Source organism: Sturnira hondurensis, unplaced genomic scaffold (assembly GCF_014824575.4).
Source record: "Sturnira hondurensis isolate 20B ecotype Veracruz unplaced genomic scaffold, ASM1482457v3 Scaffold0022017, whole genome shotgun sequence".
In the NCBI taxonomy this organism is placed as follows: Eukaryota; Metazoa; Chordata; class Mammalia; order Chiroptera; family Phyllostomidae; genus Sturnira; species Sturnira hondurensis.
The window spans coordinates 11,926,236-11,950,973 of record NW_028094648.1 but is presented as its reverse complement, the minus strand read 5'-3'; the positions used below and the strand labels follow the sequence as shown (position 1 = coordinate 11,950,973).

The 24,738-nt window shown below is 41.1% G+C and overlaps 1 protein-coding gene across 1 annotated transcript in view; it reads left to right on the top strand.

Moving 5' to 3' along the window:
- Window positions 1-502: 502 nt before the first annotated feature.
- LOC118978601 (glutaredoxin domain-containing cysteine-rich protein 1-like) overlaps window positions 503-24,738 on the top strand; it is a 49,762-nt gene continuing 25,526 nt past the window's right edge. The window contains exons 1-2 of the mRNA XM_037034119.1: window positions 503-652; window positions 2,312-2,554. Of these exons, the coding sequence (XP_036890014.1) occupies window positions 503-652; window positions 2,312-2,554 (393 nt within the window). The remainder of the gene's footprint in view (window positions 653-2,311; window positions 2,555-24,738) is intronic.

The following is a 24,738-nucleotide window of genomic DNA, read 5'->3' as shown; positions in this document are numbered from 1 at the left end:
TCTGAAAGCTGCAACATTTGCAGTGAGTTCCCTGGTTCCAGACTTGCCCATAGTCATGAACATGAAGAGGAGCAACAGGCTCTTGGTTGCTTCCTCTGAAGATCAATGTTTCTTAATCTAAAGCGTAGTAATAATCGATCTCCTTTCCTTCACATTTATTACCCTGCTTTTTCCCACTGACTTATTTGTGTCAGTGTGTTTAATCTGAGACATTTCATGATGCGGAGTGTAATATTTCTGTACTTGGCAGAGCACAGTTGGAAACCCCATACTTATTGTTTTCATATTCTTGCTTACTTTATCTTCTGGGCAAACCTACTAAGCAGCTGTTACTGTTATCACATTGTACAGATGAAAAGACTAAGGCTTGTTAGTTTATTAGCATCCAAAAGGCACGCAGATGGCCAGTGGCAGAGCCCAAGCATATCAGATGCTGCTTCTACTCCAGGGTTAATATATTAGCAGCTTTAGGGCAAATTTAGCCTTCCATCTATAGGTCTACATGGTCTCAATTTTTAATGAGGTGCCAACATTTCGACAGCGGCACATTTCCTGCAGTGATCCGTATTTCAAGCTTCCGTTTAAAATAACCAAGTCTGACAACATTGAGCAACGGGCCTTCAAGCCTGAAGCTCGCCTGGAGCTAAGAAAGGTTTTCTCTTTTGTATGACACTCTGCCTGCCTCTCACTAATATCTCTTTCAGTCCTGACCTGCCGAGAATTTATGAGTCCTGCTTGGCCCTGCTAAGTTGGTTTCCATTTAGCATTTAAACGCTACTGAGGGAGGTAATGATTCTAACAACTTGACCAAACTTTACTTCACAAAAGAAAACTGTCCCCTTTATGGGTGAGGTGAAGAAGGACGTTGCCATTTTCTTGATTTGGGGCCTTTTAGGACTACCTGCATGTGTGCATCTGTCAGAGTTCTCTGATTTTTGTGAACACAAAGTGGGGAGCTTAATAACCCTCCCTTCTGGTTGTAGTTGTAGCTGGTTGGAGTGGTTAATTGTGCGGTTGTGTTTCAATGACTGCAGCCCTGTGGAGTCCAGATGTCCCTTGTATAATGGTACGGCTGCATTGTGTTCAGTCTCCTGCAAGTAGAGCTGTGATCAGCGGGGAGAGGGGTCTTTCCTGATACCAGGACAGACCTGGTGTGGTGTGAGCAGTGCTGGGTGGCTCTCCCAGGAACGCAATCATTGCTTTCTGATGTAGCAGGAAATGCAGAAAAAAGATTCTCCCCTAGGGTGCCTGTAGCTTTGTTTGAGATTTGCCTGCTTCTGTTGTAGTGCGCCTGTTTCTTTGTTTCCTTTTCAAGCCTGGCTTTGACCCACCACTCATTTTGCTGCTGGTCCCTGTGCGTTCCTGGGACCACTCAAGCTGGCATTCTCTGCAGCAGAGCCCCTCGCTGCACAGCGGAGCCCTGCGACTCCACAGAGCTCGTGCCCACGTGTCATGCTGCTTAAACCTCAGAACAATCCTATGACACAGGTCTTGTTATCCCCAGGAAATCGTGGCTCAAAAGACTCTGAAATTTGGTAAATTGACAACTGAGAGAATTATTTAATGGTTAAGTGTCATCTTGACTATTTTGTTCCACATTTTACTTTGGGTTTAAGAGGCACATATATGCCCCTAATGCAAAACTGTAAGCTGCTAATGTTAGCTTTCAGTAGTGCCTTGTTTTGCCTCCTTAAATTAGGATGCGCACAAACCTCGTTTTCAATGCAATGCATCTAAAGTTTGGATACCTGTACTTTTTTGTTGCTGTTGTGAATGTTTAAGACTCATAGGTTCATTTTTTGTAACCCTTTGGCTACTGCCCTTGTGTATCCCCACAGCGCCATGCCTCTCAGCCCATGTCAACCAAGATGGGTAATTACTGAAATTACCAGACTTCTAAATGTCATATTTTGGAATCCATTGGGTAAATAAATGCTGCTTTGGGGAGAAAAATTTTTTAAAGAAAAGAGGCAAATATAGTGAATGAACAATGTGTCCAAGACACAAGAACACATGGCCTGCCGAGTGACACATGAGCAGTTTGAAGATATGCCATTACTCCAAGTGCAACAGAAAAAATACTGTCAGCTAAATTTTGTCATTTAAATTATGCTGATTGCTGCCCCTATCTCAATGACATGTTCTGACTTAAATAGTCCCATCTGAGAAGTGACAAATAGAGTACTCATTAAATGGTTGTTGCATGCCCTTAGCGTATAAGGCACTTGCCAAAACTTGTTTATTGTCTTAAAATAAGTCACAGTAAGAAAGTAAGTGCGAACATATTCACACTACAATATTTTCCCTTCAGCAACCATCCACTGAACTAGAATTTGACCGGGTGGTGATTTATACCACTTGCCTGCGCGTGGTGCGGACAACCTTTGAAAGATGTGAACTGGTTAGAAAGATCTTCCAAAACCACCGAGTAAAATTCGAAGAGAAAAACATAGCTCTGAACGGGGACTATGGAAAAGAGCTGGACGAACGCTGTCGCCGGGTGTCCGAAGCGCCTTCCCTCCCGGTCGTGTTCATCGATGGCCATTATCTCGGGGTAAGGAGAATCCTATTTCTATTAAACCCAGCTGCAGTTGGTAGAGATCTGTAAGCCAATGACAAGGTAACTTGCAGTGCAACAACCAGGCCACTTGCCAATTTTGGAGTTCAAACGAAGGGAGTGAAATTGAAGCATTTATTTCCATCCTAAACAATGTGTTGCGACAGAGTTTTTCCTGCAGAATTGTGGTGTGATAAAATCAGCATGAAACTGCCTTTTTGAATAGGATACATTTAAAAAATGTTCAGTGGACTTGAGTTTTGTGTTACAAAGGGTAACGTGCTATAAAAACTATTTTTTTTGGTACAGGCAAGAATAATGGGATATTCGTAAGACACATTTTGTGAGTTCTCTCAGCACTCACTTCCCTACCCTATTATCCAGCTCCTAGTTTCCTACCGAATGAACCTAAGAGGACAGTCCTGAAACAAAATCAATAAGGAATGGAACCTGGAGCTGGAATCTTATCTGCTTGTTTAAGATTATCCTTGATTTTGGTAATGCAGCATGAGACACAAATTCAGGCTTACAGTAAGCAGAGAGAACTCCCAGAGTGGCAAGAAAACACGCCTGCTTCATTTCTCTTTGAATAATACTCTTAGCATAATAGCTCCCATTGATCTATGGACACGCTCAATCCATGAGAAGCCTTGGAGAGGGCTGCAATGAGTGCACTTTGCAAAGACTGGGAGCAGGGAGCCAAGAGACACCAGCAGTTGAGGGGGGAGGGGCTGACTACAGGATCTCTTATCAAAGAACAAAGAGGGACTGTCAAACCGCAGATGTGCTTGGATCTAGTTTTTGTTTTGTATCTGGTCTTAACCTTCTGCTTTCAGGAGAGGTTAGAAAAATCCAGAGCAGAAAATATTCACGTTTTGTTGTGGGGAACCTCACATTTCTGTCGTGTTCTTATAGGGAAACTGTTCTGATATACTGTCTGGAGCCATAGTTATTAAAGGCAGCCTGTCATCCTAATGGAAAGATAAACCCAGAGAAGCTCTGATTCATTAGCTATGACATTATGCAATCTGACTCGCGAGTAGAGCTGGGTACAGACTTCATTCTGAAGCAGAGGAATTTTGATTTGAAGTATTGAGCCTCATTGATTATATTTCAGCACAGACCCTTAGGTCTCAGAATGCTGTAGCAACGGTAGTGATCATCATGATGAATCATAATGATAACATGAACCTATGCTGTTAGCTTTACATGTGCCATCTCGCCCAAGCCTCAGGACAGCTTCAGAAACCGAGTCTGTAGCACTCTGGTGAAGAGGGAAAACCACTTTGGAAGCAGACAGCCTCGTTTCGAATTCCTGCTCTGACATTTCCATGGGCATGTTATTCTGGGCAATTTGCAAATCACCCTGTGCCTTGATTTCCTCGTTGGTAGAATGAGAATGATAATATAACTTTTCTTATAGACTAATTGTGAAGATTTGATGCTGTATATGCTTAGTTCCTATGCCTGGAACAAAGTTAAGTTTTCACTAAATACTGATAATTATTATTCTTGTTTTGCAAAAAAGAACAATAACTCCTTTCTACCAAGTCACACACTCAGCTGGTAAGTGGTGGGGCCAGACTCAGAGTTAGGTTGGTCCAACGCCCCAGACCCTTGCTGTTTGCTGTGTTACTGCAAGAACAGGAATCTTTGACTGCTACAGATGCTTTCTTAGCACCTCTACAGCAGGGCTTGGCACAGAGTGCTCAAAAACATTGTTGAATGGACATGTGAATGATGCTTTTTTGTCTGCTTATGAAGTTTTCTTCTCTCCTAAAGACATCTTCCACAGGGAAATGATCTATACACTCATCCCCATCAGGGAGAAAAGCACTGGGAGGGGGTTGTGAGCATTTACATTTTAACCCAGAAACATTTCTTTTGACAATGTAAGATGTTTCTCGTCGTGGAGTTTAAATTTCTGTGAAACTGCACAGTGAAACTTAGTGGGTGACTGATTGCTTGTAGAAGTACAAGGCTGGCCACACCTGTTATACTGCTCTGGACCACGCTGACGTTCTTCTTGCTTCTGAGACAATCCGACAGGCTGGGGTGCCTTTTCTGCTTTCGTCTTTTACTTTGAAGATTAGAAAGAGAGTGCAACAGAGGAGGTAGGGTGCTGATTTCTCTCCACTGTTTTTGCTCTGTGATCTCTTTATTTTCACACATAGGAGCACGGAGGAGGAGGGGGTCACATATGTGCTACCTGGTTGCTGCTGAAATTTGAAGCTAATGTTTCAAACTCGGCAAGAGGGGCCAGAAATAGAGAGTTTTCTTTTACCTCTTCTTCTCCTTATAAAAGGAGAATTACTTGTAAATCTATAGTTCAAAATGGAGGTAAACACTCCTGAATAATATCACAAATTCTCCTTCTACCCCAAGAGCTTTTTTACTTATATTCCAGGCACAGTTGTAAATGGAAGCCATTGCTGGCGACGCGGAGCCCTTTTGCTGAAGTATTCGTGCATCTGAGATGGAAGGATGCCCTCTGCTGGGTTTTGGCATGTGGAGAAACGTAATTTTTACGGAGGAAAAGAGGCTGATGCTGGCCATTTCCTTATATCTGTGAAGTTGTAAACAGTTACGTGAACCCATCTGACTTAGTTTAAATTTGGATGAGTGAGAAAAATTCAGATGTGTGAGGCATTTGCAGAATACAACTTCCATTAAGAAGGGAGGGAGAGAAAGAGAGGGGCAGAGAATGCGTTCGACAGAGACAGACACAGAGGCATTTAGAGGCAGACGGCAGGAGGCAGCGGAATGGGGTGCGGGGGCGGGAGAGCCTTTCGCAGCTCCCACGTTTTCCCGCCAGTGCTGCTGCCACCCAACCCAGATATGTGGTGCCAGAGGCGTTCAGTTACCTGCATCGAAGAGAAGATAACAGTTCAGTGGGCAAGAACAGAGGAATTGACCAAGACGCTGACCTCGTTTTTCTCAGCCAAACTAAGAACTCAACATGAAAGCAATGCATTCCTCAAGGGAAAGAAATTGCTTTAGAAAACACATTTACACTGCCCTGGGAGGTTCCATGGCCTGGGGCTGGGGAGCTGTGGTTTGGGGAGCAAATTCGGCTTGGAATTTACTTAGGATAGTTGCCCTGTTGTTTTGGCACCAGAAATTCTTCTTTACACAGAAAGATTGTGTTCCAATAGTTCAGACATAAAGTATCTTAGAAATTGCAGTATGAAGTAGGTTAGAAATAGTGTTTGGATTCTGGACCAACTATAAAACTCTGCAGTGGAAATCCACAAAACCCACGCTGCAACTGAGCTGTAAAATGCACAGAATGAACCTAAGTGGGGACTTTGGTAGCAGAGTGAAGACTGTAAGGGCTGTTGATTTAAGTAGTTCTCTCAAACTAGCTGATGTTGCCGTGAGACTGCTGGGTCATTAATCCCACTGTTTAAAGTACTGTTTTATTCCATTGAAGAATAAAAGAATCTCTTTTAAACCCAGCTAGTTTGCAGACTAGAAATCCAGACGCTGAGCATGTGTCGAGGGGCCACTTGCAAATCTCTGCATACCTGCTCACCAAGGAAGCCCCTGCCCTGTCAGGAAGTGGGCAGCTCTGGAAACTCGGAGTTTCTGCCATGGGCACTAGCAAAGTGGATGATTTGTTCCCTGTCCTCTCAACACGAGTCTACTCCTGGGTCAAGTCTGGAGAGAGAGTACCCTTGGTTACTGGAGTCGCATAGGAAAACTGTGAGAAAAAAATGCGAAATGTACTTTTCCATTTCCTAGCTTCTTCAGCACAGGAAGGCATTCGGAAAGCTTGGATTGGTTCCCGAATGAGCCGAACCACAATATCTGCCAGATACCTTGCTTTCGTTTATTTTGTTTTGTTGTATTCAGCTTTACTTAGGTATAATTTATTGCATATAAATTTAAAGTACATAATTTTATGAGTGAGTTTTGACAAATGTGTTAACCCGTGAATCTACCAACACACTCGGGACACTGAGCATTCCCATAACCCCTCTCCCAATCCTCCTGCCATTGGCAATCAATCCGTCTTCTATCCCGAGTGCCCTGGTAGCTGTTGATACTCCCATCAACAGAGTTTTCTATGCTTCTAATCTCTTTGCCTGGTTCAGTATCAGGGAAACGATGAGCTCAACCAGTGAGTTTGGAAGTACGCGACCCTCTGCAATTTAACTTCCGGGGCTTTTATGCTTTAGTGTGGATCCTTCTGTCCATTTGACATTAGCTCCCTCTGGTTTGGAGGACTTTCTTACTGTGGTAGTGTGGGTCAGCTTTTTTTACGTCTGAAAAGTTATGTGGCCTTTACTAAAGAGGTATTTTTGCTGGATATAGAATTCTAGATCGAAAAGGTTTATTGTTCTTTCATCACTTCAGGGAACTTTTTCCTCTCCTTCCTATCTGCATTACTTCTAGTGAAGATATCTGTTGTCATCCTTATGTTTGTTCTATCCTTATATCTGAAGGAAAAAACACATCTTTTCTCCTTCTCTGGCTGCTTTTTCTTAGTCGCTATATTTGAGAAACTTGACATTGATATTTCTTGATGTTGTTTTTTTATGTTTCCTTTGCTCAGGCTTCATTGAGACTCTTGGATCCATAGGCCTATGGTTTTTATCAAATTGGACAGTATTCAGCCAGAATTTTTTGAAACGTCATTTTTATCCTTTCCCTTCTTTCTCTTCTTTTGTTAGAGGCTCCAATTACTTGCACATAAGGCTGTCTGAAGTTGTTCCACAGGTTACTTCATTTCATTTTGGGTAGTTTCTATTGCTACACAGGGTGGGGCAAAGGTAGGTTTATAGCTGTGAGCACACGAAACACAGTTTATTCTTGCATTATTATGCATTCATTATTGTATTATTTTCCATAGAAACAACTGTAAACCTACTTTTGCCTCACCTTATATCTCCTAGTCCCTGATATTTTCTTATGTAACATCTAATCTTTAGACATTTAATTAAAATATCTTCCATGTTTCTACTTAACATGTTCAATATTTTTCTAGCTTTTTGGACACATGGGATGTAGATATAATAATGGTTTCAATGTCTTTGTCTGTCAATTCTGGTATTAGTGTCAGTTCTGGACTGGTTCCGATTGATTGATTTTCTCTTAATCATAAATCATGATTTCCTGTTTCTTTACCTGCCTGATAGTTGTCCAATTGAATTCCAAATGTTGTGACTATGCCTTGTTGGGTAAAAATATTCCTTGTTGGAATGTTTTTGTATCCCTATAATATTCTTGAACTTTTTACTGTGACACAGTGAAGTCACTTTGAAACAGCTTGACCTTTGAATATTGTTTTTAAAATTGTCTAGGCAGGGTTAGAATAGTGCTTAGCTTAAAGATAATTATTCCCCAGTGTGGAGGCATGATCCTGTGGGTACTTTTCCCAAAGCTCAGTGAATTATGTTTTCCTTCTGGCTGGTAGAAACAGATGCTGTTCTGCTCCCGGTTCCCAAATATTCCCCCTTTTTGTCCTTTCGGGTGGTTCTTTTGCTGACTTTCCTCAAATACATGTGTTAATCAGTCTCTGCTGAGCACCCAAACAGGGCCCTCTGTGCATCTCCAGAGTTTTCTGTGACGGTCTTTACTCTCTAGGACTCTGTCCTGTGAGTACCAGTCTCTTAGTTTCCTTGACTCTCAGGTTTGTTTCCTCGACTCAGAGTCTACCAGGCTCTGCTTGAATTTCCTCTTTCTACACAGGGCTTGGTCAGTCATGATAGAAAGCTTAGGAAACCATGGGACTTGCCTTTGTTTCCTGCCGCTCAGAGATCATAGTTCATTGTTCCCTAAAGTCCAAATTCATGAAAAAATACGATAAAAATTGTTTATCAAAATGAATCATCACTTAGTCTACTTGCAGGTAACATAACAAGATACAATGGAATTTTCAGGCTGTTTCCCTGTAGCAGTTATAAATTACATTATTTCTGAATAATGATTTTTTCCAAACACAATAACAATCTAAACAAAAAAACAAATCCCAAAGCATGACCAACTAAGGGTTTTATTATTTTTTTTCACATAAAAATACTGTATAGAAAGATGCTCCAGGCAGAATATCAAAGTTCTGTGAATCATCCAGGACTCCTCTTTTCTAGCTCTGCCCTTCTTAACACGTGCCTTCGGTTTTCAAGGGCTCTACTGGTTCAGGATGGTTGCTGAGACTCTTGACTTCATGCCTGGCTCACATGCAGGAAGGGAGCAAAAAAGCAAAGAAAAAAGGAAAGTGCATCCTAGCTAAAGGAGCTTTAAAGAGCTCTCTCAGAAATCCCACCCAACTTCCACTTGCATTTTTAAAAATATTTTATTTTTTATTTTTTTTGAGAGGAGAAAGGAGGGAGAAAGAGAAGGAGAGAAACATTAATGTGTGGTTGTCTCTCACCCGCTCGCAACCCTGGCATGTGCCCTGACTGGGAATCCAAATGGCGACTCTTTGGTTCACAGGCTGACACTCAGTCCACTGAGCACAGCAGCCAGGGCTCCCTTGCATTTTGTTGTTTACTTTTAATCACAAAGTAGGCTGGGGATAGTGCTCTGGATAGGTTGAAAAAAATCAGGTTTTTTCTTAGAAGAGAAGGGGTATCATGGCTATTGAGAAGGTACTTAGTCACTTTTGATATTTTAGCATTTAAATATGGAGTCTAGGAATTTTTATCTTTATCTTCCCTTCCTTTTTCTTCAGAAGTCATCTTCCTCCCTTTTCGGTCCTTTCCTGATAATTAGTAATTTCATCAGAGGTCTGGATGAGGGAAGGACCCCTGGATATTCAAATGGAACCCCATTGTCTTGTATTTTGTTTGCAGTAGACAACACATGTGTCTCGTCTTCGAGCCTCTGTATTCAAAGTCACGATGTTTTGTTTCCTGGCCTGCGCACTTCAGAAAGCCCAGGGGTGGAGGACTTTGCAACTTAAGCCTCAAGTCAGGCTCTCAGAATTTAAATTAAGCAATGACTTTCTTATACGGTTGCTTCTTTGTCCTTTCTCCTGAATAATTAAGGATCATTTTTAATAGCAACAGTAATGACAACGACAGTGGAAGCTAACTTGAATGCTAAGGTTTTTACTTGTGTTATCTCTTTTACAGTTTATAGTAACACTGTGAATTAGTGAGTGCCATTATCATCTCTCCCACTGCAAATTTTGTACATGGAGAAAAGTAAGCCTTGGTGATGTTGAGAAACTGTTCGAATACCTTTAGATCATAAATGGCATAGCCAGAATTAAAATTTAGGTGTGCCTGTTTCTAGAGCTTGAACTATTTAAAATCGAGGTCATTAAATTCCTTCACCCTAATCTCTAATATCTTTCTGTTGTTGGTGGAAATTAACTTCTTCAGCGGGCTCACGAAGAAAACATCCCAAGGATCCACACATCGGGGATTTCAGTGTGGCACGGTTCATCCGTGTGGAAATAGGAACTACCCCTTGGGTTTCCAATGTCCTGCCTCTCTCTGTCCTGACGTAAAAAAGTCCAACCGTTTATTCAGCAGGGTCAGAACAAAAGCCAGTGGCCAGAATTTTTGCTCCATATTAAAGCTTAGTCTTTTGGAGCCTGCCAGTGGCTGTAAGAGATCTCAGTTCCATCCAGGTAGCTGAGCGTATTCCTGGCTGCTCCAGTGGCAGCGTCTGCGTGGTTGCCGGCTACGCGGCTACTGAGTCCACGTGACTATGGAGATAGAACACCTGAGTGTGCAGGGTGAGTGCAGGGCATGAGCCAGAGGGAGAGAGAGAGCTTAGTCTGTGAGAAGCCCATGCAGTCTGCTGTGGCACCGGTGGCTGCTAGGCCTACGTGGTCACATGCTCCTGGGAGAGTGACAGTGCAGGAACCAGTAGGCAAGAGCATCACCAGCTGGGAAAGAGAGAGAGTGTGTTTCTTTGTTCCCTTGGGATTATGTTTGCTTGGGCATCAGATGGAGGACCGACCAGGTACCTTTTCAAAAGAACCAATCAACTTCCCAAAGCTTTCGTGGGCTTTGGAGGGATTGCACTCTGACCAATCCTGTCTTTCCCCTGGCCGGACTGATAGGCCTGTTTGGTCCAGCCCCTCCTCCTGCACCGTTTTGACTTCTATTGCTCCTGCAAGAGAGGAGCCTTAATCCCTTCAGCCAAATGCAATGCTGTGGCCTCCTGGAATGTGAAGAGCCACAGTTTTCTGGTGAAGCAAACAGACTCCTGTTTCCCACTTTACCAACTTCAATTTCTAGTCCCCTTTGCTTCCTCTTTTATAACTAGATACCAATGGCAACCTTTCTGTTTTACTCTTTAGCAGCATATTCACATCCTGATTTACTTCATCACCCGAAACCACTTCACATTCAAGATCTTGACCTTCGAAATGTCCTGCTCTGGCCACGGTTTTCTGCCCTTTAGTCTCTCCCCTTTGCCTCTATTGAAGTTACTATGTCATCATTAGTATCCGTTCCCCTGTTCCCTGTGTCATTTTTCTCAGCTTTTAACCACAATTTTGGGTTTATTTGGTTCTCTACCTTATTGTATTCAGGAATAAAATAACATCAACTTTGTTATCGCTTGCTGAAAACGTTCTCTTGAATTTCCGAAGTTGTTAATTCCCAGTACCTTGTAACTACCCCCATCTGATATTTCCTCTTTTGCTCCCACATACCTGGGGCATTGTTGGAGAAAATCACAAAAATCACAGCAAAGAAGTCTACAACAAAGTTGTAATATTAAGGTCCACTATCTAATATTCCTGTTAATATCGCATTGGTTTCTTATTGCAGCCACATACCAGAGCTCGTTATTTTCCTAATTTCCCGAATGGAAGTCCCATCGTTATCTCCTGCTCCTTCTCTTTCACAGTCATTACTGTCTTTCTCTTTTTCTAGCCTTCAAATCTATGTACAGCTCCTGTTTCGTAGTATACTTTTTTTTCTTGCAGATGTTTTACCAGAATATTTTTAAAAGAACATCATAGAATGATTCATCATTATTTGTTCCTTATTCGAGTTCTCTGGCTTTGACTAATGGCTTCCCAATTCTCCTAGTCAATCAGACTCAAAACCTCAGCATTCTTCAACTCCATCTCTTTCTTCGTCCTATGTAGTTGCTTGCCAAAACTTACGTTGTATCCTATGGAATTCCTCATTTGGGGGGTTCCTCCCAGAAGGTAAGAGTAGCAAAGCAAAGTGGAAACAGATATCTGGGTGCAAGAGTAAGTTCTTCTGTCTTACTGGTACATATGTTAGACAAGTTATTTAATCTCTCCAAGATGAAGATAATAAAATACCCCATGACTATTTGTTAATTAAATGAGATTAGGCATAAAAACCAACAGCTCCTAGAACATGGTACACAGAAATGAACTCTTTGGTAATATTATCAAGGCAAGAACTTTGGAGAAAATTTACTTATAGGCTCTATAGATGAAAAGAGACAGAAAAAAACGGCATTAGGATCAGTAAGTCATTCATGAGAGGAGAAGGTGTAGCGTTTTATAGTGAAACTACACTCAGATGCTAATTTCCAAGTGGTCTGATTCATGGGGGCAGGTGCTGCATGGTGTGTGAACCTCTGGGTAGCAGTAGCGTCTTAGTGTGAAGCAGGAATCAAGGTCAATAGCACTGTTCCACGTGAGCCCACATGTCAGGTATCAGAGACACTCCATCTCCATTCATGATGTTTTTCCATGAATAGTAAATGTAATTATTTAAATGGGGTCATATTTGTTCATTTTAATACCAGATAGATGATTTTAATTAACAATGCTATTTAAAACATATTAATAATGAAAGTGTATAAGAGAAGAGATTTAAAAATTATTAATAATATATCTCTTTTCCCTTAAATGGAAGATGTTATGTATAAGAAACTGTATATCTCATTTTTCCTTACAATATAAACCTTTGATTTCGCCCCCGCCCTCTCTCTCTCTCTCTCTCTCTCTCTAACAGTAAATTCACTTTTACCTTTATTCAATTCAGCATTTAATTATGCCAGGGGGTGATGTCTGATTTGTTGTTTGTTACTAGAATTAAGCTGATAAATGTAACATGTGTGCCCAAGTAAAAGAATTAAGAGTTCATTTCTCACATTCTTCCATTAACATCTTCCTTCTCTCATATTGTCTCAGATCAAGAGACTGAACTGAGAGACTGGTGGGACAACCAGATCAAGAGGCTGAACTGAGAGACTGGTGGGACAACCCTTGAGATGAGGTTGCAGAAGATGTACTTTATTAAATTTTTCAGAGACAGATGTAGATAGATGAATACAGAAGTTTCACACAGAAGCACAGAATATTTGGTTTGGAAGGAACCTTATATGTCATCTTGTCTAATGTTCCTCTCAATGCAAAATCCTTTCTGCACATCCCTGGGAAAAGAAGAATAGTGTTTGAATACATCCAGTGACAGTATCTGACTGTTCAAGCCAACCTATTTTACTGCTGCACCCCTTTAAATATTACAAAATTCTTCCTCATGTTGAGAACAAATTTCTCTCTGACTTTCGTCACCCATTGGTCTTAGGACTTCTACCTAGAGCAGTGCAAATGGAAACTGTTCCCTGGTCCTCCTTACTAAAACTTCATATACAAACATCATGGCAAGTTTTCTCTATGATTTCCCTATTTTTACTCTTCTCTCATGGTTTTCTGAAGTTCCACATCCTCATTACCCTCCGTAGGACATGCTCTAGTCTGTAAGTGCAGCACCTAAAGCCAAAGCTGTCTTAGATGATTATCTCCCTGAACAGGACCTCTGTCCCTCCAGTGATGGAGCCGAGACTTCACACATCACTACCACACCACTGATCATACTGAGTCTGAGTCCATGGAGACTGAGGCTTGCTGGTGGCTTGGTGAGAGAGGGGTGGTCCAGGATGGCCTCACTGGAAATTTGCCCCTGAGATTTCTTCCACGTGGCATCTCTGGAAGATTAGCTGGGACATGTGAAATGGTGGCCAAGAAGTTTCCAGTGGAGAGTAAGCCCAATGTGCAAGCACATTTCAAGCTTCAGCTGGCATCACATTTGTTTTTGTCCCATTGACCAGAGCAGGTCACATGGTCCGATCCATATTCAACATGGAGAGAACAGCCTCCAGCTCTTCATGGGAGGACGGACAGCGTCACGTTGCAGAGAGCATCTACACAAAGGGGTGTGGACCAGTGAGGGCCGATTACCGCAACGGTCTACCCAAATGCAGACCTTTGAAGTCATCTAGTCCTGGCCTTCTGCCTGAGACAGGTGTGCTCACTGACATTGTCATGCTGGGGGACTGCATACTTTTACCAAAGCCAGTTAGTTACATTTTAACATTGTGTGTGCCCGTGAAATTCCTTTGTGGAACAGGTTGGCATTGGATGCACTGCTGTTGGAACTAAATCAAAGTGCTAAAGCCCCCTCACATTTCCAGAGTAACACACTGCCACCTTGTTCCTTCAGTAATATTGCTGCGTCATCAGCAACATCCTGTGACATCCACGGTCCACTGACCAAAGTGTCACCTTCAGCTTCATAGATATGTTATTCGCCTTATTCTCTTCTGTCAGAATCACCTGTTTTCACAGGTGATTTCACTACTTCAAAAGCAGAAGCAGTAGGTTGTTCACCTCACATTTTGGGTGCTGGAGTTAATCAATGACAGGAAAAGTCCTAGAGTAGTAGCTACTTCAAAAATTATTTGTGTATAATTCGACTTTCACTCCAGAAACTTAGAGTCTGTTAAAGAAAGAGAACTTTTGAGGCATGCAGACATTAAGTATTGGTAAATTATAGGCCAGTGAAAACTTTATTCACATAGACTTTTCTTAATATACAAGCTCTGTCCACAAAGTATCCATCCACATAATACAAAAAGTAGAAACATTTGTTGAAGAAGATACAAGATGCAGGAAACACTGTGCACAGGACAATGATGCCTCAGTCCCTTTAAAGTGGGCACCTTTGGACCTCACACAGTTCTCCCAGTCACCATCAGCTGCCCTGTCGTATTTTCCTGAATCTCATCCACAGTCTGAAATCTCTTCCCTTTCAAAGATGATTTGAGTTCTGGGAAAAGCCAGAAGTTGCAGGGCACCAAATCTGGAATGCAGAGGGGCTGATCACCTGGGTGATTTGATGTTTCACCTAAAGGCTCTGCACCAGACGTGATGCAGGAGTGGGTGCGTTGTGGTGATGAAGCTGCCAATCACCAGATGCCCACAGCTGTGGCCTTCTGAAGCATCCAAAATGTTTCCATGGAAAAAAGTGAGTTTCCATGGAGAAATGTTCAAGCTTAATGCAAAATTTGATGCAGATTTGTTGCATGACTAGTTCAGGCATTTTGAATGCAATGGCCACACAGTACACTTGCTCACTCAATGGCATCTACTGCCCCACTGACTAGTACAGTGAGGTCGTCATTGTTTACCCATGCACATTCCAGTCTTCTCTCTTGGCTGCAGGGATACACTGATGCAGTGCAAACTGTTCTCATTATATTAACAATGGCTGGACTTTTTCCAGACAGACTTCATATATCCTGGCTTTATCATTTCACAAATTTAAATCTATTGTCCCAGCTGTCTAAGACTTTGGCACTTTTAATTTTGTCTGGTGTAGTTCTCTGCATGGCAAGATACTTTAATGCATCTGCTAGGCCCGTTGTCTTCTGATTTGCATAATATGTCAAAACATGAGTCTTAAATTTGGTGCTTTGGATCTAGGGCCTATACAATATTGATCAATTGTATCTATTTGTGACTTCACCAAAAGTTAAAAGAAGCTATAGTACATGCCATTCAATAAAGGGCTCCAGGAGTCAATATCCTATTTTTCAACTTAGATGTAATGGCTAACTATTCTCAATGTGATTGAAAAGAAAAGAAAATGTATTTGCACATACTCAGTTTTTTTAAAAAAATTAGGGTTTAAAGACCGAATGAATGTACTTGAGATATTTTGTTTTAATCCTAGAAAATACATAAAAATAAACTGACCTTCCATTCTATGAATAGGTGAAAGTTATAGAAATTTTAATATGTATCCATGTAAAATAGAACTTGAAATCAGCATTTCAGTAAAGAAAAGCTTGTGTTTGTGATGAATTTTATTTCTCTTATGGGCATTGAGGTTCAGTATACTTTCCACCACCAGAGGGCTCCCACGGTACGAGAAAGTATGTTAAATGGGAGAATAAATAAAAATAGAAGAAATCATTCATGATATACCTTTCTTTAGAGCTCAACCAAAGTCAAATACCACGTATAAATGTATTATAAACAGCACTTCTAATCCAGATAACCTTTTAGGAAAAGATAAAGATAGCAGGAACAATTTTAAATGGGCTCCTCAAGAACTTAAAAGAGCTGCAATAAATACTTTCCTATCTGGAGGCCTAATCCTGAATGAAATGTGTATACACCATTCATATTTTCACTGCAAATGAAATAAAAGGGAAGTGCATGTGTTTTTCTCTTAGAGTTTCTGACCCTTAAGATCTATTTTTCTACAAACATCTAGTTTGTTACCATGTTATTACACATAATTACAACTGAGCCAACACCTCACAGGAGGATTCTACAAAGTTAATGGCTCCTGAGCCCAGTGTCAGGCTTCTTCTTCAGAGGCAGGACTATGATACATTGAGTTGTGCTTTGGTTTTGTTTTTAATCACTCCTCGGACTCCCAGTTTGATTGAGCTCATCCCAAGATGCCTATCTCTTCAAAAACAACAATTAAGCTCAAGACCTGACCATATGTTTTGGTCCTGATGGTGCATATTCTCTGGATTGGACTCAAACAACAGATAGAATGAATAGAGTGAAGCAAATCACCTGTACAGCAACAAGCCCTGAAATGCTTGCCAGGGGCTCATCCCCTCTGGATGTAACCCAGGTCAGCCTTGCAGGAAATCAGCAGCATTCAGCCCCCAGGTGCTGGGGCTCATCCTTTTTAGTGAATCCGGACACCTCTCTCTGACTCAGGAGGCTCATTTGAGGGACTGAAGAGGCTGAATCAGGATTAGTGGTTTTCAAATCCTTCCCTCTGGTCCCCTAGAGGTTAGTTTGACCTTTCCTTAGGGTGTACCTGGTGGGTAGTGTAAGCAGGAGGGACTTTAATCTCTACTCCAAATGTCAAACAACACCAGCTGATCCACACAACTTTATTGTATTCCATACATGCTTTCCCTCAAAGATTTGAAGCAATCAAAAAGTTCAGTTGAAAGACTTGGGAAAACACAGAAATACACATCTGAAGTTCTTTGCAGCTATTTTCCATTATTTGAACTTCTCTGGAACTTGGACCATAATGCTAAAATGGGTCGGTGATCGATAACCAGATGGGGCAGGTTGGGATATGTCTCTCTGCACAGCCTCTGAACTGTTGTAAGAATCGACGGCCTGAAGAGCTTAGGAGAAGCAGGCGGAGCAGTCATTGAGCAAACACGGAGCACCGTCTGTGTTCAAAGCATCGTACAGTGTTCCAGGAATTCGAAGATATTAAATATGTAGAATCTAGGCTCAGAATTTAACAGGTATGTGGGGTGGGGAGGTGAGGTAAGTATGGCTACATAGTCTAAGCTGGTTGAACTGTGTGCTGAATTAATGGTAAACCAAAGTTTCTTTAGATGGAAGAAAGGAGAGTCGTATTTCAATCAGGATGATGAGAGAAGATTCTAGGAAGCAGGCAGTGCTCTGGGAAATGAGTTTGACTCCATTAAGAAGTGGAGGGAATGAGCCTTTAATTTCGTGCCATGTATGTTCTTACCATAAGAGATTTCTAGAGAGAAATCCAGTGCTATGCCTAACTTGTGAACATCTGTGATTATTTCGAATGAGGTGTGATTCAGTTCGGTTCTGGGAAAGGGCTGGGTGATGAAATGCAGGGTAAAAGAACTCTAGGGAGTAACTTTTTTTGAAAGAATCACGGGTCAGTTTAGATCTCTCTAAAATCTTAGTACCTAAGGAAAGCGTTATAAGCCTCCCCTGACATTCAGCTTAGCTGATGGTACCCAGGCCCCTGCTGCCTACCTTTCATTATAGCTGCCACTTCAGAAGCCCCAAAGCCATTCAAGTCCACCGAGAGCCTGGCCGGAGAGTTCCTCCTTGTTCTTCTGGTTGGGATCCTCAGATGTCACACAATTTTTGGAGCTGTGCTTTAGAGCTGGAAATTACTTGAGCCTGAGTTTCATTCAGTCTTTTGTTTTTTTCTTGAGAGAGTCAAGAGCATTTAAACACGTGGCGTCAGGCAGGAGAGGGGGTTTGAAGGACCTGGGTGCTGGGAAGCGCTCCCTGGGCTGGCGACATGCTCGCTGAGGGTCCTGGCTCCACTCTGCCTCCCGCGTCTCGGCCTCGGGGGGAAAAACGGGCAAGATCTATGTCCCCAGATGTTCATGAGTCACGATGAGAAATCAGTACCATGCTGCCACTGACTGAGAGCGCTGGTGCAGAATGGCACCAAAGCTTAGTTGTTCCTCAAGCAGAGGACACAATAAAAAATGTAATGTGGTTTTTCTTGAAGACTGCTACCTTCAGTCCACTCTTTCACTTTGGTGGCGCAGAACTCAGGGTCAAAGAAAATTACTCACCGTAAGTATTTTTTCAAGGTCATTTTTTCTAAGTTCCAGTCATATATTTGAAAATATATTACAATTCGTAGTGTAATAAATTATTAGAAAACTGGAATTGAAAATATAGTTAAATATTCAGTTATACTTTTATCCTTTAGAAGAAGACTCAACACCTTTTCCCAAATGTTTCCTCATCATTGAGTAATTGAATATTTTTGAAATGACTGTTAATAAGTGAATGGGGACCTATTATGTTCCATGCCAGGCCTTTTGGAGGATTTAGTAGCAATATAAGCTGTGAGGTTTACATGCCAGAAACTTGCAGTGAGACTGAAAAGACGAGAGTGTACATGGAGTAATGTGGGCCATACAGTCTTTTTCAGGCTGTAAGTGCAATGGGGTGCCAGTGGAGAAAAAGGTCACCGAAGGATGGAGTTTTCAGAAAAGACTTTTTGAGCTCACAGGACTTCATTCTTTCACAGCACGTTCCTCTACACACCTAACTCAACTTTCTGACCGAGTGACCTTGAGCACATTGACTAAGCGTCTATGTCAGTTTCACATCTACAAAAGAGGAACAATCATATCTGCTTCATCAGATCTTTTTCAGGTATTGTTTTAAGCAATGGAAACACAAAAACGGAAACATCACAATCTCTGCACACAAGGAACTCACGGTCAATATGAAGGGAGACAGGGGAGGCACACAGAGTGAATGCCGGATATTGTGACGTCCAGAGGACATGGAGGGCAATTTTGACATACTCAGGGAAGGTCTCACTGAGGATGCAGTGCTTTGGTGGATCTTACAAGTTGGCTTGAAGTTCCTAAGATGGGCAAAGTCAGTAGGAGAGATGAGAAAAGTAGACTCCAAACTCAGAGATGGCTGCTCAGTATGACTAGAGTGTCAGATATGTTTCAGCTATCAAATTCTTGGCAATGAGTCAGCCTAAACTTGGTGAGCTCAGACAACAATTTATTATTTCTCACAATTGTATGGGTTGACTACACTTGGCTGGGGGATTCTTCTATTCTCCTCCTACTCTGCATCTACCAAGGCCACTCAGAAGTTCTAGAACAACATTTCTTACACTTCCAATGGGTTGAGACAAGTCACAAGCCCAGATTCAAGGGGAAGGGATAGAACCCACCTCTTGATGGGTGAAGTGACGTAAGTCTTTAGGGAAGAGAGGAAGTGATGGTGGCCGTTATTGGAGGTTATCTATGAAAGCGTACTCAGGAGGCAGTGGGAAGTGAGATTGGAGAGATGGCTTAGATCCAGTTAATGGGGTGAGTCACAGGCTGTGCTCTGTTCTGTGAGGCTGGCTGGTTTTCACACATAGTCTTTCCATAAGAACTCCATAAGGACTTCCAGAGCCAGGCTGAAAGGATTTTAGAGTGTCAATACTGATAAAATCTCTTTGGATGGTTTATACATTTTTTTGACATGTACCTTTTTTCCCTCCTTCCCTCCTTCCTTCCTTCCTTCCTTCCTTCCTTCCTTCCTTCCTTCCTTCCTTCCTTCCTTCCTCTCCCTGCTGTTGAGAATCTAGGCTCACTGTTGTAGAAAGTACTGCAATAAACATCTTTGTAAATGCAATTTTTATATCATTACTATCTTCTCAGAGAAGTTTCCAAAAATGAGATAACTGAGGCCAAGGGCTCAAACATTTTCACCCTTTTGGAGATATTATTGCCCTTATGGACAGTCTGTGCTCCACAGAGAGGTCTTCTGACTGCTAGGCGCCTCTGCAAGTATTGCTCACGCATTTGAAAGTGCTCTCCACGTTTTCCTCAGGCATGCGACTTCCTTCACGGTGGAGTCCATGGAACGTTCCGCCCTGCCTGCCCTTCCTTCTGCAACATGTGCTTTAAGCACCTGACGTGTGGGTTATCCTGTTCTAGTTTTTGTTGTGAGGTCCAGTGTCCCCCAGGTCTTGTGTTTATAATGTAAGATGTGTTATCCTCTTGCTATTCTTTCTACATTGGAAGATTACAAATCCATTCAGATACACAATTTTCATTCTTTCCTCTTACCCGATTTCCCTGCTTAGAACTCTAATATTAGTGTGGAAAAGAGCTGAAAATCACATTTGTCCACATTACATTTGATACATTCACTTGGGATCATGCGATTGCCTCAGTAATCTCAAAACCCTTGCTTTGGTTTTTGTATGGGGACCTTGAAGCTCATAATGTTTAGCAGCTGGACTCAGGCAAAAACATACCGAGAAAGTGACTTCCCATAGTTCTTAGCTGTCAGTATTTCAGAATGTTAAAGTGAGGTGACTGTGGGTGAGTTCACTTTTTAGTATAGTTACTTAAATATAAAACATAATTAAAATGGGCTTCTTAAAATTGATTTTAAAATATTTTATAATGATGTTAATTATATATATATTTGCATATATATGCATATATATATATATATATATTCCTTAAATTTTGTACCTTTCTTTATTACTTTCCAATTTGGGAAAAATAATAAAAATATTGGTTTTTTAAACACTTTTTTTCCTCCTTTTCCCATCTCAGCAATCATCACACATACTACATTTCATTTCGGTGTAGAAAATAGCAAACAGAGTTCTAATTGATTATGGGATTTTCTCTCTTCCTAACTTTCTGCCTGTCTCCTTCTCTCCCTCCTTCCTTTGTTCTTCCTTTCTTTCTTCCAACTGGAGTCTGTTTTATCTTTCACAGGCAAAACCTAAGGGAAATTGAAAGAGCAGTTGGAAATGTGCTCCCGGCCAGATCGGAGCAATTCACTTCAGTAACAGCTCAGAAACACTCCCTTTATCTTCTTTGCTATCCGTCTCCTTGCTTTTCCTGGACTCTGGGTTATGCATCCTTTGGCGCCTTCTGTTTGAACTAAAAAGCCTATTGTATCAACTTCTCAACAATGAGCTCTAGTTTTCAATTACTTAGTTTCAACCAAGAAATATCATTCGATTCCAAGTAGGTAGGTATCAACACTTGTGCCTAAAAGTGGAACAGACATATGGTCTCTTCTCTATTTCTTTCATAAATAATTAAGTGGGGAAGAAATCAATCAGCTCTGTGGGCATGAGCTTCTCATGGCTGATGTCAGCCAGGAGAAAGTCTGGAAAGAGCTTTCCTATTTGGGAAAGGAGGGTGAAATGTTTTAGAGGGTTGGAGGAAGAGTAGTCAGGTCCAATGAATAACTGGCCGAAGATGGTTGTTGAGGAAGATTGCATTATCCTTGGTGATTAACCACTGTTGATCAGTTTGGATTGCATCAAGAAGGATGAGAGGACTAGTTGAGGGCTGAAGTCACAGACAAGCAGCTATGGGGAGAATCAGCTGTGGGACACGAGGACACAAAGGGTGCCTGAGTTAAAGATCCTCAGGCCTTCAATGAATGTCTCTTTGAAGATAGTTGACAAACTACTCTACGAGTAGTTAACAAACAGGGGGAAAGGAAGAGACAGATTACTATTAACTCTACCAGAGGTACTAGATAATTTCAACAGCATTGGAGTTCTTATGTGGACGAGCGACAATTGCCAAAATGACTGAGGGACCACCCCCCACTCCTTTCTTCCACTGATTTTTGAGTGTTTCTTATGCACACAGTCTTTCTCTCATAATCTAGTGGAAGAAACCCACTTTCATAATCACCCTAACACATGTGTGTGTAATCACAAAGTGAGAGAGCGGGTCTGAAGGAGAGACACTGGGTCTTTGATGACACCTAATAAGGTAGTTTTACCCCATGTGATGGGTGAGGGAAGACTTTCCCAAGGAAGTGAGAGAAGATGAACTACCAAGGCGAATAGAGGTTGGAGAAAAAGGGCGGATTAGATTTGAGTTTTGAAAAGTTTGTTGCTAGCTTGTTCTTACATGTTACTCTGAAATAATTTACAATCTAGATCATTTTCTGTTCTTTAACTTTATTGGACAGATGAAGACTTTTGAGTGTTAATACACAGTGCACAGACTGTTTCTGGGGAACTACTTTCTATGATACCATACCGATGAATACATGTCATTAATTCATTTGTCCAAACTCACACAAGGTACAGAACGAAGAGTGAGCCCCCATGCAAACTACGGACTTTGGGTGACAAGGAAGTGTCAGTGTGGATTCAACAACTGTCAAACCTACTGTGGTGGTGGATGCTGGTAATGAGGGTGGTTCTGAGTGTATGTGGGTGTATAGGAAATTTCTGTGCTTTCTTCTCAGTTTTGCTGTGAACCCAAAACTGCTCTAAAGTAGTCTTTTAAAAATATACATATGATAATACTGCAAACATGTTCATTTTCCATATTGCCTTCCAGTGTGTGTGTATATATGTATATATGTACACACACATATATACATGTATATTTTTATGGTGACATTCACAACAAATGAACCATTTTTACTCTGTTTAGCATAATGTTTTATCAAAAACATTTTTAAAATTTCCATGTACTTATAAGTAAACTTGATAATGATTTTATTATGTACCATCATGATGAAACATTTGAACTGTTAAAATGTTTCCCTTTTGTTGGAAATTAATGTTTCTAGGTTTGGGGTTTGCTTTATATGATAATGTTGGAAAGATATCTTTGTTTCTGTTGAATTATGTCTTGAGACAAAATTTCAGAGATGGGAGTGTTGAGCTATAGTTGTATGTTAGCCCATATACATCAGTGAATTTTAGTTTTCTTGCTTCGGGTACTTTACATTGTGCTTTTTATTATAAACAGTTTAAAATGCAATGCATTTTGTTTGCATGTGTNTGTTGGAAATTAATGTTTCTAGGTTTGGGGTTTGCTTTATATGATAATGTTGGAAAGATATCTTTATTTCTGTTGAATTATGTCTTGGGACAAAATTTCAGAGATGGGAGTGTTGAGCTATAGTTGTATGTTAGCCCATATACATCAGTGAATTTTAGTTTTCTTGCTTCGGGTACTTTACATTGTGCTTTTTATTATAAACAGTTTAAAATGCAATGCATTTTGTTTGCATGTGTAGAAATGATTCATTTAAAGATATTTCTGGTGGCAATATTTTTCTTGGAAGGGAGTGAAGCAGATTGCTTTTCCAATCCTTTTGGACTCTGCTGGAAACGTTTGCACAATCATGTAACAACCACTAGGAGTCACTAGTTTACCACATTCTTGCTTGAAGGAGCTCTCACAGGGCAATCCCATGCACACAGCTGAACTGGGTGGTGCTGAGGAAAGCTAAACATGGGGCAAATCTTACTTAAATGCCCATACATTTGCTACCTTAAAAAACAGGAAGTATATATGTGGCACACTTTAGGCCAATACAATGAATCGGTAAATTAGGGAATTATATTTGAAATTTTCCACGGCTCTCCCCTTCTAAGGTGATGTGCAGAGTGAGCAGTTTTATCATCAAAGAATTGGGGGATGCACTCTGCCAGCTCAGGAAAGTCTTGTTGAGTCTTGAGCGGTAGAGGCTGTTTAAAGCAGAACCATGGTGTATTCGCCCAGGGCTGATGCTGGGCCAAAACAGGCTTTACCTGAGACTGTCTAATCTAACTGGAGAAGACCTCAAACATAAACACCCTGAAGCATCCAGATTTCTTCATTGTCGTGCTGTATCATAAGCAGCATTTAATCAATAAAGAGATATATTTTTCCCAGACTGTTGTTACTTCTTTAGAAACATGGAAAATTTTATATATTTTCAAGTATGTTTTTAAAAGATAAAATTTAGTATAAAATAATTTCATGAGAGAAAAAATTATAATGGAAGTGAAGGGGAAATTTAATTTGGTTTGTAAATCCTGCTTTATGTGCGATGCCACAGAAACCGGTCCCTAACACCGACAGAGTTACTGTCACCTGTCCCTGTGATGTGTGGTTTGCTCTGCTGTAGCTAGCAGCGTCTGGTTGAAAATACACATTATGCCAGGGTGGAAATCGCTTTGGTTACGAAGTGACAGAGAACAAAGCAAAGACATAGATTTACTATGTCCAGTGCTATTTTATGACGCTGATAAATCATCTTTAACTTTGACCTGAAGTTACATGGAGAATAAAGCATCGCAGTTTTTCTGACTTGTGATCATTGATGTGTGGGCCCTTTGGTTTGCACCAAGAAGAAATCTTGACTAATAATCAGTGTATTTTGAAAATGGATTTGTAATTTTAGTAAAATAACAGATTTCCCTGTGACCGATTTTTATTTTTGCTTTAGAATCGTCAAATATTCACTTTGTTGTGAATTTATACAGCACAAACATACATCCTACAAGTTTAGATTTATTGTGGGTAGCTGTCATCCTTAATTATAGTGTTTTGAAGATAACTCTGTAATTTCCTCCCAAAACCGCAATTATAATAGATGGTAAAATAACATCCTGACTGTCCAAAAATATCCCCCTCATCCCCTAATGTATTCTGTCCTCTCCCCTTCCTTGGAAAGCGAAACCCAAGAATTGCTGTTTCCCGACAGATCGGGGAAGCCATTCTCCTTTGCTGCTTCTGGGCTCCTATTCCTGTCCCATGCTTGGGCTTTCTATTCGCCTTATGGGGCACCTCTTTTTGGAGGTTTGGATACCTCCAAATCAGGGCACTTCCACCAAACAGCTTTTTCTCTTAAATATATCTTGCCCGGGCAACTATCAGGACTCTTCAAAAACTCATATAAAGTTCATCATGCACTGCATTAATTAAAGTTATTAGTT